Below are 19,769 nucleotides of genomic sequence, written 5' to 3' on the forward strand. Positions count from 1 at the left end.
GTAAGTCTGAGTTGCTGCCAGGACTTAGTTTTGTCTTCTATGAAATGGGTGTAATGTTTATTTTACATATATCTAATGAGAATCAAATGTGATCATTTTCTATTGATGTTATGTAGATGGAAGGTCTATTTTTATTCACATTTTAGCTTGGAGCAGAGTTCCTCTTAAAAGAACACAAACAAAACTCCTTTACTAGCTGGGTATTGCTAGACTTGTTCAATGATCTCTCACACCAAGAAACGATGTTGGTAATAGACTCACTGTCCATATTTATTTATTTAACATTTATGTACAGCTTATGTACCAGACATTGTTCTCAGGACTTTGTAAATATTTACACATTTACCCCTTGTGGTGTATACTGTTATTATCCCCCATTTTACAGATGAAACTGTGCCACAGAGAAGTGAAGCAATGTGCTCCAGGTCCCACAGCTAGTAAATGGCAGAGCCAGGAGTCAACCCTAGGGGCTCTGTCTCTGCTCCTGAGCACTATGCCAAACTGCACAACCTCAGCTCCATGTGACATGTGACCAGCCTCTCGTGTAGCATGAACCGGCCTCCTGTCAGACACCACTGCCTAAACCCTTGCCCCTGTGGGCGTTCCCGCCTGGGTTCTTACAAAACCTCTGCTCAAAAGAAGCCTGTCAGTATTGACAGGGCAACACCCCCCTTTGTCTCCCAGCCCTCCCCAGGCCACTGCTAGCCACCATCCAAGCACTCAGTGTCCTTTGTGCCTTTCTTCTAATGCCCTGAGGTCAGCCTCCTCCCAGCATTGCCACACTCGAGTTTTTGTGGTATCCTGTTCTCTCCACGTGCCCCGCCTCACTGCCAGTTGTTACAAGTTGTTTTAAACGCTTGCAAGTATCACATTTTCCATTCATGGGCTGAAAGAGACCACGTGTCACACTGAGCTAAGTGCTGGACAGATAAACATGACCTGACCCCTGACCTTTCCAGAGACCTTGAGCTAGAGGACAGATTCCATGCTTTTCAACTTTGGGTTCCTCCTTCCATCACCAACTAGGTGCAAAGCGGGATTTCAATGGATAGCCATTCGTTTTTTTCAGCAAATGTTTATTGAGCGCCTACTACATACAAGGCAGGTGGTGTGATAGGTGCCGAGGATATGGCAGGAAACCAGACAGATGCAGAGTCCCCATGGCTCCAAAGGCGCGAGGACAGCATCGGCCTCCCCCCTCCCCGCTGTTGCTCATCCGGGAGGACCTGGGAAGGGAGCATCGGGGTAGAGGTGGGGGCAGGCTGGAAGGAGTGAAGGTTTCAGGAAGCGGCGGCGACAGGAGCTGAAGCCAGAGGCAGGAGTGGCATCTGGCCAGGGAGACAGATCCGTTTTGAAAGCCAGACATGAGACGCACGTGCCACAGTCGCTTTGGAGACCCCTGCCTGGCCCCTGCCATCCACGCAACGATGTCTACGCGGGCGCGGGCCTAGGGGCGGGGGAGCGGAGCCTGCCGCGACTAGAGTGTCTCGGAGGACAGCGCTGAACCGTGCGTGCGCGGCCGGAGGGGTGGCCCACGATTGGAGCAAGCTCCCTTAGAAGGAGACAGGAGAACTCTGTGGCCCAGCACCCAGACTCTGGAGCCTGGATTCCAATCCCAGGCCTGTTGCTTACTCAAGTCACCTTGCACAAGTCCCTTAGCCTCCCTGGGGCTCATTTACATCGCCAGTAAAATGGGTTTTCAATAACCTTAAGGTTGGTGCAAGGACTAAAAGAGAGAATGCCTGGAAAGGTGTTAGTATGGTGCTCATCACGTAAGGAACGCTCCCGGAGCGGAGGTTGTAATTGCCCGTTACTCACACCTCGCCAGGTCCCTCTGGCCTCCCCTGGGCCCGGGCGCCCGCTGCTCTCTTCCCAAGGGACAGGCGACGAACCTATTAGGGCGCGCCCAACCTGGATAGATTTATTTGCTTGCTGGGGGCGGGGTTTGGAGCGAAGCGAGGAGGAGATGGAGATGGTGAGGGCGAAGAAAGGGAAGAAGCGGAGGGGCAGGAGGCGAGCGAGGCGGGGTCGGGGAGGAGTCGCCGGGCTCCTGGGCCCGGGCGCAGCGCGCACCCGGAGCTGGCGGCAGCGGGGGCGGGGGCGACGCGCGATGGCCAATGGCGCGCGGCGCTGCGGCGAGGGCGGTGCAGGAAAACCGGCCGCTGACAGCCAAACTCGCCAACTCCGCCCTCGTCCCCGCGGGATCCCAGAGCCCTCGCCGGCCTGGGGCCGAGGCCGCCCGAGCCGCGCTGCGAGCGAACATGGCAGCAGAATGAGGAGGCTGGCGCCGGGTGGTGGCCGCCGCTGCCGCGCTGCCGCTCGGGATCCGCGTCGGGCGCGCTCCGAGCCGCATCCTTAGCCGGCCTCCTGCTGGCCGCGGGATTATTTCATTCGGAGCGGAGGGCGGGGGAGAACGGGGACTCCGCAGCCGAGAGGGTCCGTGCTCCGGCGGAGTATAGAGGCTTGTCTGTGCGACTCGCCGGCTGCGGGAACGACGCGGGAGAGAGCCGGACCTGGGCTGCGGCCGCGGGGATGAGCCGGCCATGGAGCGGCCTTGGCGGGGCGCACGCAGCGGGCCGGCGCTGCGGCGGGAGCGCAGCCTGAGCCGGGGCTCCGCGGGGCTTCGGGGCCTCGGGCGCCCCAGGGGGGTCCTTGCCGCCGCCTCGGGGAAGGACAGGAGCCCCGCGTGGCGGACACTGCAGCAGTCGCCGTAGTGAGGCGGCCCAGGCTTGCTCCGCCTGCAGCTCGGTGCGCTCTGGGAACCCGGGCGCTTGGCCCGGTGCACGGCGGCTGGCGCACCGCGGCGAGGTAGGCTGCGGGGGCCGGGTGCAAGACCGGCTGGAGGGGTGTGCGTGCGCGTGTTCGACTGGAGATCCAGGCAGAAGCAGAGCCAGGCGGACCTGAGCAGCCATGCTTCCCGGGGTGGGCGTGTTCGGCACCAGCCTCACGGCCCGTGTCATCATCCCGCTGCTGAAAGACGAGGGCTTCGCGGTGAAGGCGCTGTGGGGCCGCACGCAGGAAGAAGCGGAGGAGCTGGCCAAGGAGATGAGCGTCCCCTTCTACACTAGCCGCATTGACGAGGTGCTTCTGCACCAGGACGTGGACTTGGTGTGCATCAACCTGCCGCCGCCCCTCACCAGGCAGATCGCTGTCAAAACCCTGGGTGAGCAGCCCCGTCCTCCACCCGACCCCCCCCCAACCCCCCGCTGGCCTTCTCTCCATTCCTTCCCCAGTGCCCTCCCCTCTCCACATCCCAGAGGCTTACACTGCATCTCCCCTGCCCCGGGGGTCTGAGATCCCAGATCCCACTCTGAGCGCCCTCCTTCCTCGTCCCTGGCCTTCCCCACCTCTGCGCTTCCCTCCTCCCTCCTCGCACCACCTGGACGCGCTAGCCCTCGAGTGGCTCGGAGGAGGCGTGCGTACCGGGGATGGGAACCAGTTGGATCGGATCCCCCAAACAGGGGATAGGTTTCTCCACGGGGGAGAGGAAACTTAGTCCCCAGCCGTGTGTGTAGTGCCCAAGTATGTGCGTGTGTGCGCGCCTGGTAGAGGCGAGTGCGCGCCCAGAAACGCCAGAATAAAGGGCCGCACACGTGTCTCGGGTTTTCCTGGGGGCAGTAGAGTACCTGCTGTTCAGCAGCTGTGGCGCCCTGCTAGGGTCGTTTGTTTCTTTCTGCTGTGAGTTAGTTTAGTGTGAGATTGGAGATGTGACAATTGACTGAAGTATTTCATCTGCGCTGGTGACAAGGATGGCGGGAGTGGTTGGAAGTGTGTGTGTTTGGGGGGACTTAGAACGTTTTCAGAGGCGTCATAGAGTAGTAAAGACTGATTTAGTAAAACCAGAGGGATTTTAACTTTTGAGTGTAGCCTCCCAGGAACTGTCTTCTGCACCAACTTGGAGTAACAGATCTTAAATGTTTAGGGGATGGCCGCAGTAGTTCCAGAGGCATGGATGCTTTGTGTCAGAAAAGGCCCTCCTTCATTCCCTTCAGGAATAGTTTCTGAAGGCATGATGTTGACAGGCGGGCTGGGGATGAGTTCCCCGCCCCTCACCATCCAGTCGCCCCCACCCGACGCCCAGGCAGGCTGAACAATCTCTGAAGATAGAGCATCAGCATCTCTGCCGTGCTCAGGGGAAAGACAAGCGCATGTTTTCTCCATCAGCAGTTCTCACACATGCCTCAAACAATCCCAGGAAGATTGCTCCCTCCTTACTATTCCAAGAAAATAAATAGCCCACCCTTGAAAGTTGAAATTTCTATTGGTGAGGAAAGAGACAAAGCTTATAACAAGATGCCACATTAGAATAGTTACTAGGGAGGAATTAGGAATGGGGACAGCATCCAGAAAACAACTGTACGTAGTCTCGGAAAGAACATTTTACTTTTAAAATATAGGTGTGGATTCAGGGTAGATGAAATGTCCATATATTTTAATTCTGCCTTCAAAGACCAATGAACAGAATGTAGAATACTTTCTCCATAGCAAACCATTTTTATAAAGGCCATTGGGCTATTGACTCAGATGGGACATCTGATAGAATTCCTAAGGAGGCTACCCCATGTTGTCACTTTTAATGTTAATTTTATTAAGCTTCTGGCCTTTGTAGGCTGGTTTATTTGGCCTTGAATTGAAAGCTGTTGAGTCTGGCCAATATTTCTTTTCTGTCTGATGAAACATATATGTTGGGTAGCTAATGCCCTTGTTTACATTGGATCTGTGCATATCAAATGGATTATAACCATCTTATGGTATAATTCTATTAGGACAACTGGTGTAAAACCAGTCCGTCTGGAGCCCCAGCTATTCTAGAGGGCTTAGGACTGGTCATATCAGAAATACTGTGTTGTAACATCACTTCTCCCCTCTGCACACAGTGTCTTAGTCCTGCACGTCAAACCCACAGAGCAAACCTAGAGCAGGAGAGTGGCAATTTGGGGAACAAGGATGGTCTTGTTTTCTGACCACCTCTGGTACTTTGGCCATGAAAATATTTGGAGGCTCTGGTTTCAGATGTAACACAAATTATACATTTCTGGATACTTCTTCTGTTCTTATTTTCAAAAATCCCTATGATTTTTTTTTTCATTAACAAGACTAATGTGAGTTACCTTCTCCTCAAAACCAAGCTTGAGAGGCATAATAGACTTAGTTTGATAACCAGGGCTAAGGAATAGGGTTTTGTTCATATTTTCATGGCAGGCCTTAGGCTTTCTTCTTTTTTTCCCAACTCCTCCATTTGCAGGTCATTCAAGGTAGTCTGTGATTATAGAAAATATGGAGGCACTGTGTTTAGATGTGGCTGGACTTTGGTCTCATTGTAGACTTCATTTTAACTGGAAAATCCCTGGACCCTGGACGAGGCTTGTGGCTGCAAGTACATAGTAGGTTGGTCGTCTTGGTTTATTTCACACTCACGGTGGGAGGTTCAACACACGCAACACAGGAAGTAGAAAACCCCAAACAGTTAGCAGGCTGGTCTGGCTGTTGGAGGTTTATAGGTACTAGTGTTTGCCTGGAATTGAAATTAGCCAGTCTGACTAGTCCTGGCAAATGTACTTTTAACAAAAGCCTAGGTTCTGAGATGCTTGCCCATAGAGAGCAATAGGTCTGTGGCCCTGGATCCAGACTCTACACTGATCACAGGCTGGCAAGGGGAGGGGCTGTTCTAGGGACCAAGAGAAATGAAACTTTGAATCAACTGAATCACACACATTCGCCTTTAATTCTTTAAAAAAGTCCCTACCTTAATGAACTAGGCATTCTTGTGCTGTAGAGACATTTCTACCATGTATAATTTCTACATTGTCCAGGGCTGCCTCTTATTAAGTACCTACTGTGTGCCAGGCAGTGTGGTAGGTGCTGTGTATAAAGCATTTCATTGCCTGACTAAAATAATCCTCTAAGGTAGATATTAGGTCCATTTTACAAATGAGGCAACTGACATTCAGAGACTTCAGTCCAACTGCTCCAGGACGTACAGCCAGCGATTTGAATCCACCATTCCACCACCTCCAGAGTCGTTTCTTCCTCTTCCACTGCTTCTTTGATGACGGCAGCTCAAGTGAGATGGTTGGAGTTTCCTTTATTCCTTTTACCGCAGCCCTGGAATTGGTTCCCAGATCTGGTGGATGCCATCTCCTGAATCTCTCTGTATCTGTTCTGCCTTCTGCATCATCACTTCCTCCGTAGAAGTCAGGGCTTTACCTGCTTTCTGAATTAGGTTCCAGTTTGCTCCACCCATCCCGGCCCCTCCCTCCACCTTCCACACTGCTGCCAGGGGTGTCGGAGCACTGGAGACCTGGCCATGTCACTATTTCCCCTTTGAAAGGCTCCCTAAATGCTTTCATGGCCAAAGCCTCAACTTCTTGGTGTGACAAGCAAGAGGTGGCCTGGGATGCACCTGCCCGTTTCATGCCTGCTGGCCGTTCCAGAACCCCATGAGCTCCAGCCAGCCCACACTGCTGGGGTTTCCCTGAATGCACCTGTTGGCTCATATGTCCCTGCCTTTGTCAGGAACACCCTTCTTCCCTGTGGTCATGATGATGCTTGTTTGTCCTTCAAGACTCAGCCCAGGTGTCTCCGCCTTCTAGAATCCTTTCCCTTCTTCAAACCCCTCCCCCATGCCCTTGTGTGTTGTTAGTACTGAGTGCCACCATCTTTTTTTTTTTTATTCTTTGAGACAGAGTCTCACTCTGTTGCCCGGGCTAGAGTGCCATGGCGTCAGCCTAGCTCACAGCAACCTCAAACTCCTGGGCTCAAGCGATCCTCCTGCCTCAGCCTCCCAAGTAGCTGGGACCACAGGCATGCGCCACCATGTCCGGCTAATTTTTTCTATGCATATTTTTAGTTGTCCATATAATTTCTTTCTGTTTTTAGTAGAGACCGGATCTCGCTCTTGCTCAGGCTGGTCTTGAACTCCTGAGCTCCAGTGGTCCACCCGCCTCAGCCTCCCAGAGTGCTAGGATTACAGGCATGAGCCACGCGCCCGGCCTTGAGTACCACCATCTTTTCTAGCTCCTATTTTAATGCATTTGTTTAACATTTAAATTTTATTTAGTTATTTTGAATAGGTTAAATATTCACATGTACAAATGGCAAATGCTATAAAAGTATACAGTGAAGAGCAAAAGTCTCCATCTCTGTCCTCCAGCCAGAGGCAATCACCATTACTGGTTTCTCACGTCTTCTGTTCAAGATTTTTCTAGGTATATACTTACTGGCAAGTATTGTGTATGAGAATTTTTAAAACCTTTTTATACAATTGATAGTATCTCATTCACATTGTGATGTACCTTACTTTTGTCATGCAACATTATTATCTTGAAAATGTATATAAAAATTTTAATATCTTAAAAATTTATATGTTGAATTTATGTACATTATTTTTATATATTTACATATATAGTATGCACATTTGTATATATACACACAGATATACATTTATACATATTTATATCTATACATACACCTTTTTATATATCATATATGATATGTAATATATGACATATATTTTATGTATCTACATATATATGAAACTCAGAATATAAAATTATGATTGTTGCTACTTTTGGCTGCACAGTATTTTATTGTATGGGTAAATCAAAATTTATTTAACCAATTCCCTATTCCTCAACATTTAGGTTGTTTCCAGTGTTTTGCTTATACAAACATGTAATGAATAATCTTGAGCATATGTCATTTTGTGTGCATGCCAGTCTGATCGTAGGATAAACGTGTAAACTGCTGGTCGAAGAGTATGTGCTCATTTCATTTAGCAAAGATATTGCCAAATTAACTGGCACTCAAGATGACGCTGCATTTTGTCGATTTCCTCGTGTGGCGCTGTTGGAAAGCCCCTTAACTGGGGATGCAGGCCAGGCAAGGATGGTCTCGCTCACCTTTGTGTCCAGCGCAGCTTGGGGCTCAGGGGCAGCACAGCCCTGATGCCAGCCCGGGCGGGGGTCCGAACACGTCTCCAGTTTGTTCCTGTGCAGGGTCCACTCTACCTAGACTGACGCAGTAGACGCCCAGCTGCCTGGCTAGTCTAGTCTTGTTTCTTATTCTTTCTTTTCTCTGTTCACTGGGGAAGGTAAGAGTGTCTGTGTGTGTGTGTGAGTCTCTCACTGTGTCACTCTCAGCTTTCAGTGGCTCCATGGCACTTGCAATAACATCCAGGCTCCTTACCATGACTTACTTGGCCTGCAATGGCCCAGCCTTGTCCATGTCTCCCACCTCTTGGACGGCTGCACACTCTCCTGGACCCACTATACTGCAGCCTCGTGGGCCTCTTTCCTGTTCTGCAAACACACCGACCTCTTTCCTGACTCTGGGCCTTTGCACTGCTCTTCCCTTTGCCCAGAGGTTCCCCCCTCGCTTCTCTGAGTGGCTCACTTACTCATTCTCATGTTCAAGTTTCAGCTCAAATGTTATTTTGGGGGAGAGGCCTTTCTGGACCCTCCCTTCCTAATCAAAAGATTCTCCTTCCCACCCCAAGCCTGCCTCTGTCATCCTCTTTCTCTTCCTGGTAGCGCTCTTCACAGTTCGCGGTGATCTCTTTTGTTTGCTTGGTGGTTTTCTTATGTGCAGTTTGTCTCCCTGGCTAGAATGTGAGTTCTCTGAGGGTAGGGCCCTGTCTGCTTTGCTGACCAGGGTAGCCTTATCTTCCACAGACGGTGCCAGGCACCTAGCCACGTAGCAGACATACTGTATTTGTTGAATGACAGATGAATGCATGTTCACTGAATGGATGTGTGCTTGGGGGAAGACAAAGGTTATAAACAGGATGTGTCAATTAACACATATTATTTTTGTCCTGTGTGCAATAGCCTGGTGCCGTTCGAACTTTAATGTGCAGTTAAATCACCTGGAGATTTCATCAAAAAACAGATTCCAGGGTAGGACCCGAGATTCAGGATTTCTATCCAGCTCTCAGGCAGTGTGGATGCTGGAACAGCCAGACACTAAAGATGAGATGGCTCTCTGCCCTTGGGAACAGAAGACATCCCCTGCCGTGAGTAATTAACCTGGCAGAGGAACTGTGCTAAAATACCTGTTGCCTTCTGTGGAATGTGGTGACATCTGTTTTCATGGTCCTTGTCCTGGTATTTGGAGACAACAGTGGGTAGACTCTCTTGTGAAGCCTCTCCATGGGAATGGAAGGCTCCTTTGGGGTGGTGAGTAAGGCTGTAGGGTATCATTGAGCTTTGATCTTGCTGCACATTGATCTTGTCCCAACTCGTCTGGCATCATTAGCTGAGGACCTGGAGCAGTCGGCCCTTTTCTGTCCTACTTCACAGTGTGAGCAGTTGCTTCATGTTGAGGAGGGCTGCTGGAACAGAGGTGGGGGAGCAAGGAGGAAATGGGGTGAGGCAGGACTTTGGCCACTGTTGCCACACCAGCCGAGATACAGCTGCAGATAATGCGAATGGTGCACTTGGACTTGATAGTAACCATTCTGAAATCCTAGAAAACCCTGCATTTCCAATTCTTCCTTGAGGTCTCTTCTGGATCTATTCTTATCTCCACACTGTGTGGAAAAAGTAATTACATTTTTCTCTCTGGGTTCTTGCCCCTGAGCTCAAGCAAAGTGAGTTTTGGTCTATCAATTTGTTGTGGAGTTGAGGAAGCCCTTGGGCATTATGTAAATGAAAGAAATTACTCTATTTACTGTTAGGAAAAGTCAAGCATCACCAATATCATTTCATCTAACTGAAATTAGTTGCAGTTGAGTGATTATTTTGGTCTTGAAAACGTACAATTCTGCAGAAGTTGAAATTGGAGTGAGAAGAAGCAAAATGAAGAAGTTGGACATTTTGATACCTGAAATTGGAGGAAGAAGAAGAACAACAAGAAGTGGTAGTTGGCCGGGCGCGGTGGCTCACGCCTGTAATCCTAGCACTCTGGGAGGCCGAGGTGGGCGGATCGTTTGAGCTCAGGAGTTCGAGACCAGCCTGAGCAAGAGCGAGACCCCATCTCTACTAAAAAAAATAGAAAGAAATTATATGGACAGCTAAAAATATATATAGAAAAAATTAGCCGGGCATGGTGGTGCATGCCTGTAGTCCCAGCTACTCGGGAGGCTGAGACAGGAGGATCGCTTGAGCTCAGGAGTTTGAGGTTGCTGTGAGCTAGGCTGACGCCACGGCACTCACTCTAGCCTGGGCAACAGAGTGAGACTCTGTCTCAAAAAAAAAAAAAAAAAAAAAAGAAGTGGTAGTCAATAGCATGTTTCAAGGGTTTCTCCAAGAAAGAAATCCACAGGCCATTAGTTACATATTTTGATTCAGGGCAATCATGGCCTAGGAAATAGCATCATTATATAAGATGCCGTGCTTCATAAAATTCACCAGTAATAGGCAAGGTTGATAGGTTACCATGGTGTGACTTTGGGAGAGGTACCCATCCTTCCAGTTTTCTTACCAATAAAACGGAGCTAATGACAGTATCCTATAGGGTTGGTGTGATAACTCAGATGAGAGGGAGTTTATAAAGACCTAGCCTGTGTTACCCTCCGTTATCTGCATCAGCTCAGTAAACATTAGTTAATTGTTTTTACTTCTCCCTAATACCATCAGTTCTTTAGCATAATCCAAATGGTACCTTTCAAGATTTTTTTTTTTTCACATTTTCTGAAGAGGTGATTCCTTCCTGCTAGATGCAGAGAATACATTTAAATTTTTTCTTGTTTTTAAAGGGACTGTACCTAAGCCAAGCTTCAGATGTATTTGCTGTGAATCCAGTACTTAACTTCACAGACACGTGATCACTAGGAGGTGTTGATGGTGTTGCCAAGAACTCACCATGCTCCTGTAAAGACTCAGTAGCCCTTGTGATGAGGGGGTACAGATGTAGCAGGGTCTCACTGGGTGCCTGGAAACCATGAACTCCCGGAACTTTGTTCATCTCCATGTGTCTGATTCCTTGTCTATTCTTCTTTGCACTGGCTGCCTCTGCCACATAGTTGATGTGGTAGCTCAGAAATTATTGTCCACATGCAGCTCCCAAATACAACTATTACAGGTTCAGCCACCTGAGTGGTGCGGCCCTGCCCCACCCCACTTGTCCCTACTTATGCCAGATGCTTTCTCCTGGCTCAGTCTTTTCTGTGGTTACCCGCAGTGTGGTGGACACGTCACAAAATGCTGCCAGGACCACTCTATTCGAGGGCAAAGGGGAGGGATTGTTAAGAGTGGTCATTCCCAGCTGGGCTGCACTCCAAAGTGTACTGATTCTAAGAACACAGACTTGGCTGGCTGCGGTGGCTCACGCTGCAATCCTAGCACTCTGGGAAGTCGAGGCTGAAGGATCACTTGACGTCAGGAATTCAAGACCAACTTGAGCAAGAAGAGCGAGACCCTGTCTCTATTAAAAATATAAAATATTAGCCAGATGTGGTGGCATGTGCCTATAGTCCCAGCTACTTGGGAGGCTGAGGCAGGAGAATCGCTTGAGCCCAGGAGTTTGAGGTTGCTGTGAGCGAGGCTGACGCCACGGCACTCTAGCCCAGGCGACAGAGTGAGACTCTATCTCAAAAAAAAAAAAAAAAAAAAAAAAACCCAAAAACCCACAGACTTGATTGAAGTTTTTACAAATATAGACATTTATTTGTATAGGTTCTTTATCCACTTAATGAAATACACACTTGGCATTTTACTACTTTTGTAATGACCATAGCAAAACAGTGGAAAGAAATAATATATGTAATGAGCCAATGATACCAACCTTTTTAAATTATTATTAAATTTAGGATGTATATATTTTTAAAGCATGTGATGGGCCAGTAGATAAACATGGCCAGTTGCGTAGAGTTTTAGGGTCCTCTGTAGGGTTGCAAATCTTGACCGAGAGCCTCCTGTGGACTCTGTGCTGCAGCCCAGAGGACTGCCGGGAGGCCTTGGCCCTTTGTGCTCAAGTACTAGCTCTGGGCCTTAAAGGAATCAGGAGGCAGGAAAAAGACTGAGGTCTTAGAGGAAGAAGGATTTCTGCCTCCAGACTGCCTTTGTTCCAGAAACTGCAACATCTACTCTTCCCTGGGTCCCCAGCCTGCTGGCCTGCCCTGCACGATCAAGACTTTCCAGCCCCGACAATCGTGTGAGCCAATTTCTTAAAATAAATCTCTCTATATACACACATACCCTATTGGTTCTATTTCCCTAGAGAACCCCGACCAATACGGATTTTGCCTGGATCAAGGCCACCTGCCCAAGCAAACTGGGTGATGAGAAACCTGGAAGACGTGTGGGCGGAGAAACTGTTGCGGTTAGTTCAGCTGGTGGGTGTGGGTGGGAGCGCAGTCAGTCTCTGAGCATCTATCCTCGCAGCAGGAAGATCTTGAAGGCAGGTGTTTTTATCGGTTCAGACTCAAGCTAAGGAGAATGTTGGGGAAAAGGCTCATCCCTGACAACCACACTGACACTTCCCCTGACCAGTTCTATACTTGTCTACAGGTCACTGGCCTCTAGGGTTTAGGCAAGTCTAGGATGCCTTGGGGTTTAGACTTTCTTTGAGAATTCTTGATGCCTCACTGTAGAGCATTAAAAAATGCAGAAGAAATAACTTTATGTTAAAATGATAAGAATTTTTAAAACTTTCCAGTTTCTAAGTTATAATAGCCTTTAGGGTACTCAGATACTCTTTTAGTTAGCATAGTACCCTTAAACTGAAACTATAAATTTTTAAAGCCCAAAATTAAGTCAATTTACAGCTTTAGCATTGCTTTTTTTTAAAAAATAGCTTTATTGAACTATCTTTATATACCATAAAATTCACCCATTATAAGCGATTCAGTGAGTTTTAGTAAATTTATATAGTTGCGCAACTATCATCGCAAAACTTTTTAGAACATTTGCAATCCTCTAAAAATCTTCCTTATGCCCATTTGTGGCCAATCCTCACTCCCACCCTGGGACCCAGGCAACCACTGATCTACTGTCTGTCTCTATAGTTTGCCTTTCCTAGAACTTTCATATAAATGGAATCATAAAGTATGTAGTCTTTTGTGCCTGTTGATATTCATCCATGTTGTTGCATGTATCAGAAGCTCATTTTTATTGCTGAGAAATATTCTGTTGTATGGCTATGTCACATTTTGTTTATCCATTTACCGTCTGATGGATGTTTGTATTGTTTCCAGTTTTTAGCTGTTATGAATAATGCTACTGTGAGCATTTCCATACAAGTCTTTTGTAGATCCATTTTTCCTTTCTCTTGGATAGACACCTAGGGCTGAAATTGCTAAGTTGTATGGTACATACGTATTTAACTTTTTAAGAAACTGCCAAACTGTTTTCCAAAGCAACTGCACCATTTTACATTGCCACCAGCAATGTAGGAGAGTTCTAATTTCTCCACATCAACACCAACACCTGGTATAGTCAGTCTTTTTGATAATAGCCAGTATAGTTGGTATACAGCAGTGTCTCATTATGACTTGGATTTGTATTTCCCTAGTGACTAATGATGTTGAGCAGCTTTTCTTGTGTTTATTAGCCAGTCATGTATCTTCTTTGGTGAAATATCTATTCAAATCTCTTGCCCATTTTTAAATTGGGTTGTAGAGTTTCTTTAGTTTTTATATATTTCCTTTTATTTTTGCTTTTGGAACTAGTACAGTTGAACTAATTCTTCAACACAAGTAAAATTAGCTTTGCCAAATATTCACTGAAGTGGTTCCTTATGTAGAAGAGCAAGACTCCCAGTAGGGACATGCTGATGCCTGGGGCTTGGTGTTGCCCCGGCCAATGATAACGTGCTGGACACTCCGCCAGGGGCAGTTCCAATTTGAAGATTGTCTGTGGTGCCCCAGGGTCTTCCGGCCGCCTATTCTACCAGTGTCTGGAGAGTGTTTCTCTTTTTTCCATTTATTTTTATTTAGTAAATGCCTTTTGAATGCCTGTGGCACTGTATTAGCTGTGGTGAGAAAAACCCCAGAGAGTAATGCAATGAGATATATGATTAAGTGCATAGTGGATGGCTACACTGCAATGCCGAGAAGGCTTTGCTTAAGGCGATTGAGTAACCCCCTCCAAAAATCATTACTGGATTAAGGGTCAGCCACCTGGGCAGCTTTCCAGTGGCAGTGTACAAAGGGCACGAAAACAAAGGGAAAAAGTGGAGAAAATGTTTTAACAGAGTCCCCCTTATAAAAAATGCTGCGTGCAAGGGGGACGCTTTCAGCACGGAGGGACCTGGAAGGGGCTTCCTCTAATAGCCGGGGAGTTAGTGCTTCTAGTTTGCTGCCACTGCCGAGCATTTGTTTTGCTAAGTGAGGAACTTGAGTTTGAAGTCAGAAAGAAAATGAGTGGTGGGGGGTGGGGGCGGGGAGCAGTGAGGAAAGCCACACTTGCCCCCAGTGGCCTCCCCTCGGGCAGCAGCGGGTCCCTAAGAAGGTGGCCTTGTGAGGCCTTGCTGTCTGAGAGCTGGAAGGGCCTGGGAAGACCTTTTGGAGGAGGTGGGTGTTCAACTGGGCCTAGAAGAAGGGGTAGGACTTAAATAACTGAAAGGAAGACATGGAAGGCTCTGCGATGTCGCGTCCTCCTCGAGGAACCGCTGGTTCTGTGGCAGCACCCTGGGGTGGACAATGTTGCCTGCAGTTGACGGCCTGGGGCAAAGTTAGAGTGGTTTAAGAATGTCCAAAAGTCTAAAAATAGTTTTCTTTCTCAGCAGCAAGTGCCACTTGCATCTTTCTCTCCCTGGAGATCCCAAATGGTGACAGTGACAAATGCCAGAGCCCCGGGGTCTGTCAAGGGAAACAAGCTTACAGGAGCATTGGAAAGAAACCCGCTGAGCGGAGCCCACATGGATGCCTTAAAAGGTGTGAGAAGAGCTGCAAACATCGTTACAGGGACAAAGGGGACAAAAGCTCGCTGTGATGGCGTTGGGGACATGCTCCGGTGGAGAACAGGATTGGCCCCAGAGAGGGTGCTGGGTGCGGTGCTCAGCCCTGGTTCTGTGCTTTTGTTGGATGGTGGTGGTGGCTTGTGTTCCCCGGTTAGACACTCGGGCCCATTATGGTACGAGGTCAGGGCCAGCTGCAGTGATGCTTTACTAGACAAGCAAGGATGCAATAATCTCCTTGGAGGAGGACATTTGTGTATGACATGTGGACCTGCCCCTCCATGCTACAAGGCGAGAGGTCATGGACATAATGACTGTGAGGCTGTCTGGGACTAGTCTGCCGTCACGAGAGAGGGTTGTAGGAAGAGGCCACGGTGGTGCAGTGAACAGTGACTTCTTGACTTGAGACCCACAAGTCAGTCCACAGAGCCTTTCAAGGTTACTGCTCTGGCGAGACTTTTGAAAGATCCCCAGATGTGACAATATTGTTCTGTTATAAAAGGAAAGGCTCCTTGTTGAATTTGGTGTCATTCTGTTGAAAGTAAAGTGATGCGCCCAAAGGCTCTTTTTCATCCGTGGAAAAAGACAACCAGTTATAAGAGGCTATCTCATCAGACTGCAGGAAGCCGGAGGGCCGGCAGGGAGGGGTGTGTGGGCGACACACTGCCGGGGGTTGAATTCTGGCCTGGCCACGTGCTGTGTGGCTGTGAGCCCTTGACTTAACTCTGCTGAGCCTCAGTTTCTTAGTCTGTAAAACAGGAATAATGAAAGTACCTAGCTCAGAAGGGCTTTGTTTAAAATAAGTGCCCAATAAAAATGAGAATCCTGCTTAAATCAGAACTTATTATGGTGAGCCACTGTCCATTCATTTTTCCCTTAAACAAATAGTTATTAAGCACTGGCTGTATACCAGACAATGTCTAGATCTGTGCTATGCAATATAGTAGCCATTAGCCACATGTGGTTCTTTAACTTTACATCAATTAAAACTAAATACAATGGAAAATTCAGTTTCTCAGTTGTCCTAGCCACATTTCAGGTGCTCAAAGGCCACACCTGGCTGGCGGTGGCCACCATGTTGGACTGTGCAGCAGAGAACATTTCCATCATTGTGGAGAATCCTCCTGGACAGCACTAATGGATACAGCAATGAGCAAAGCAGTCATTTATGTGTGATTTAAACATGGGGTTTTGGGAAACCCAAACTTTTGGGTGTGTTTCATTTTCCCTTGGGAATGGGAGGATGGAGAGCCTATATATTGGGTTATTGGTCTCTCAACACTAGTTAGTAGGGCTTTAACGTGGTCTGGGCACCACCTCCTTGATTTATTAGTAGGGACTCTATTATTAATAAGATGGAGATGTGCTGTGGAAAGTTTCCTGAATTCTCCATTACATGTAGGGAGTGAGCAACCAGGTCAATGATGGTGCCCCTCCTTCCTCCACCTGCCTTCCCTGGGTTTATTACAGGACTTCAGGGAGCAGATGACACCAGCCAGGGTGGAGTGGCATTGGGGCGGGAATTCCGGCTTCACTCACAGGCCATGTCTTCCTGAACACTCTCAGCCATCCTGGAAGGATGGGAGATAAGACATACTTTCCCTCCTTGGAGCATAGATAAGCAAAGGGACTTCATAGGCTGCCCAGGAGGATGCTGAGGGTTAGGGACTTGATGCCAGATCTCTTTATCCTGCAAGAACTTCGAGAACACTGCAGCCAGCTCCTGAGGACCTGAGCTGAGGGGAAGGATTCTGGCTTCAGAGTAAGGCTGCTTTCCTCCCTATTGCCAGCACACTGTGTGGTTCCAGGGAAGGGCTGGTTTCTGACTTTGTTCTTCCTCTCTCTGCTCCCCTGTGGGGAAAGGCTAAATAAATACTAACGCCTGATGCCTCAACTAACAGGTACTTACTATTTTGCTAATTATTGTTGCTTTTTTTTTCCCCTTTGAGTCCCATTAATGTTGTGAAAGCCATACCCGTTAGTGTGAGCATTCCTCGGGGAGCAGGGACTGCTAACCTGCAGCTTGCGGGCCCAGAGGGGGGGTGAGTGTGCCTTTGTGAGGGTGTGGGCACGCACATGCTGCAGCCTGCTTCCCGCAGAAGGGCTCTTGACTGCAGTCAAGGGCAAAGCAACGATTTTAGAGTACTTGTTATTTAAATGTGTCCCTGGCAGCTCTTCTCATCTCCCACATGAAGATGAATAATCAAAAGTGGGTGGTGGAAAGTGGGATTCATTCCCCGGCTCTGTCTCTTCCCCCTTTCTGACAGGGCAGGGACAGCAGAGGAAGAAAAATCAGCAGGAAGAAATGTCAGGGAAAAACAATGCCAGGAGGTTCTGTTCATCTGAGCTCCTGCTCCCTCCAGCACGCCCACGAGGGACATTTGTTTACCCCCCATGATGCTGCTCTCAGGGAGAGGGGTGTGGGCGCGTTCTGAGCCCCTGGGGATGCAGCCTGTCTGACTTAATGTGCACATCCAGGGCACGAGGGCACAGAGGCAGCCTGGCTTTCCCCGGGAGGCCCAGGGGTGCCACAGTGCCGTGTTGTCTGTGGGGCTGAGATTTAGTTGCTCCTTGCTGGCCTCCGTCCGCAGCCGGCCTGCGTGGGGGACTCCAGGAGGGAGGTGCCCTTCCCCTTCCCAGCCCCCAGCCCCAGTCAAGGTTATACTGACAGATGTGCTTGTCACATTCAGGTGCTGGGAAGCCAGTGGGACTGCACTGTCTGTATCACCCGATAGGACTTCCTGGCTTGGGTATTTATCAGCTTTCAAACTAATTCAGCATTTGTATTCCCCACCCATTATTTTTTATTACTTTTTAATGTTTTTAAAAAATGTATATAGGTTTTTTTAGAGAATTTTTATTTGTTTGTTTTTTGAGACAGAGTCTTGGTCTGTCGCCCAGGCTGGAGTGCAGTGGTGTCATCATAGCTCACTGCAACCTCCAACTCCTGGGCTCAAGCAATCCTCCTGCCTCAGCCTCCCAAGTACCCAGGACTACAGGTGCACACCACCATGCCCTCCCCCCAACCCACTTATTGAGTGTCTACCATGTTTGAGGTAGTATTCTAGGTCACAGGGACTTAGAAGAGGTCAAGGACATAGATGGCATCTACTCTGAGAGCGCTCTTTGAACCTACCCATCGGTTTTGAAAGGAGAAGAGAGACTACCATTCTACGGCGCACTCGACCAGGTCTGGAGTCAGGCATAGTACCAAGGTTCCCCATCTACATCTCATAGCCAACCTCCAAGGTGGACATTTAGCCTCGCCATCTCCCAGGAGAGAAATGTGACTGTAGAGGGCTTAAATATCACGTGTCATTGATTTCTGTGCTACATGTTCTTTTCACATTTGAACATTTCAAATATGGACACACACGCCTGAAGGAGCTTTTCTTTCTTAGTAGTAAGTAAAATAATTATAAGTCTTTGCAGTGATGTCTTGGGGTCTGTGAAAAACAGTATTTTGTCAGGTTCACCCAGCTAAGAAGTGGAATCAGAATTTAAGTTAGGTTTGCCTGACTCCAAAGCTTGTGTGTTTTGCAGTACAGCATGCCGCAAACCAGTGGTCTCTGTGGACAAAGGCCATATAATTTTCACTGACAAAGTATAAAAAGGGGGAAAGGATGACTGCACTGGAACTCCCATCGTCTCATTCTGTGACGAAGAGACAGTAGTAGCCAGGAGACTGCATGTATCCTATAGGACGCTGAAACATTGAGAAAATGTCATTTAATGATCTTCACTTCTCTGCTGATTGGAATTCATTTTTAAAGAGGCCAAAATAAATGGCACACTGTTGTATGGATAAGATAGAAAAGGAGAATGTGATGTGTTCCTCTGTCTGTTCTGGCGTGCTCTAGGCTGAATGTGGTGTTTGTGCCAGCAGGGATTCATTAGGGACGTGACCAGTGGCCTCTTTGCTGTCCCAGAGGGCCATGTAAGAGACACAGGCGCCTCCCTCCCCTACATGCCTGAATTCTGGGAAGCCCCCACGTGCAGGCCTGCGCGTGTTTATTAGTGTCACAATGCCCTATGGCCAACGCTTGCAGATAAGAAGCGAGGTCTGTTGAATTCCACGGCTGACCTGGATTCAGAAAGCAGCGGCAAAGGCTCCAGAGGGGGAGGAAGCCAATCCCACTGCCTTGTTTTGCACACCATGGACTTGACCTGCTTGGCTCCCCCAGGCCTAAACAAATTTGGTCCCACGATGGGCTTTGACTCAATCATTTCCCTGAGCAGCTGATGTGAAAAGCAGAGCCGTGGAAGGGAGTTGGCCGGGGGATTTGGTATCTCTGATGGGAAACCATGTGGAACAGTGGGAAGAGACCAGCCCTGGCAACCAGAACACCCTAGACAGGCCTTGAAGCACCCCGTCTCCTACCACCCGAGGGAAACCGAGTCTCAGAGGAGGTGAGTGGCTTGTCGGTGTTCTCACAGCTGATCATTGACGGCTGAGTCAGGACCAAAGCCAGGTCTCTGGAGAGTGTGCCTCTTACCTCAATCAGGTCATCTAGTCACTAGGGATCTGCGTTTTTCAACAATGAGGAATATGAGGTTGACTTCTAGGAAGCCCTCCTAGGGAAATAACATAAAATAATAACGATGAAAACACCCACATGCCCAACAGTGTTCAGTGAAGGCTCATTTATAATTACTAGATACTGAAACAAATGTTCCACAGTAGGGGAAGCGTTAAGTAAATATGGTAAATACAATTGATGAAATATTAAATAGCCCTTGGAGTTGTGTATAGGAAGACTATAGCAATATAGAAAATTTTCTTATGATATAATTACAGGTAAAGAAAAAGGACACAGAAGTATTTGCATATTTTCATGATAGCCTTGTTTAACAAACACACACACATTTGCCCAGAAAATTAAAGTCTGCTAGGTAACAAGCCCAAATCCTAATGATGGTTATTGTAAAGT

At 48.2% G+C, this 19,769-nt stretch overlaps 1 protein-coding gene across 2 annotated transcripts in view; it reads left to right on the top strand.

The window, feature by feature from the left end:
- Nucleotides 1-2,204: 2,204 nt before the first annotated feature.
- GFOD1 (Gfo/Idh/MocA-like oxidoreductase domain containing 1) overlaps nt 2,205-19,769 on the top strand; it is a 104,899-nt gene continuing 87,334 nt past the window's right edge. Inside the window, exons 1-4 of one of the 2 annotated variants that reach the window (XM_069493055.1) lie at nt 2,205-3,163; nt 6,193-6,194; nt 10,160-10,172; nt 17,122-17,273. In XM_069493055.1, coding sequence (XP_069349156.1) covers nt 2,911-3,163; nt 6,193-6,194; nt 10,160-10,172; nt 17,122-17,273 — 420 coding nt within the window. In that variant the 5' untranslated portion in view covers nt 2,205-2,910. Of the gene's footprint in view, nt 3,164-6,192; nt 6,195-10,159; nt 10,173-17,121; nt 17,274-19,769 lie in introns of those variants that run through there. The other variant, XM_069493054.1, reaches the window with a different exon arrangement.

The sequence above is a fragment of the Eulemur rufifrons genome, chromosome 18 (genome assembly GCF_041146395.1).
Source record: "Eulemur rufifrons isolate Redbay chromosome 18, OSU_ERuf_1, whole genome shotgun sequence".
Taxonomy (NCBI): Eukaryota; Metazoa; Chordata; class Mammalia; order Primates; family Lemuridae; genus Eulemur; species Eulemur rufifrons.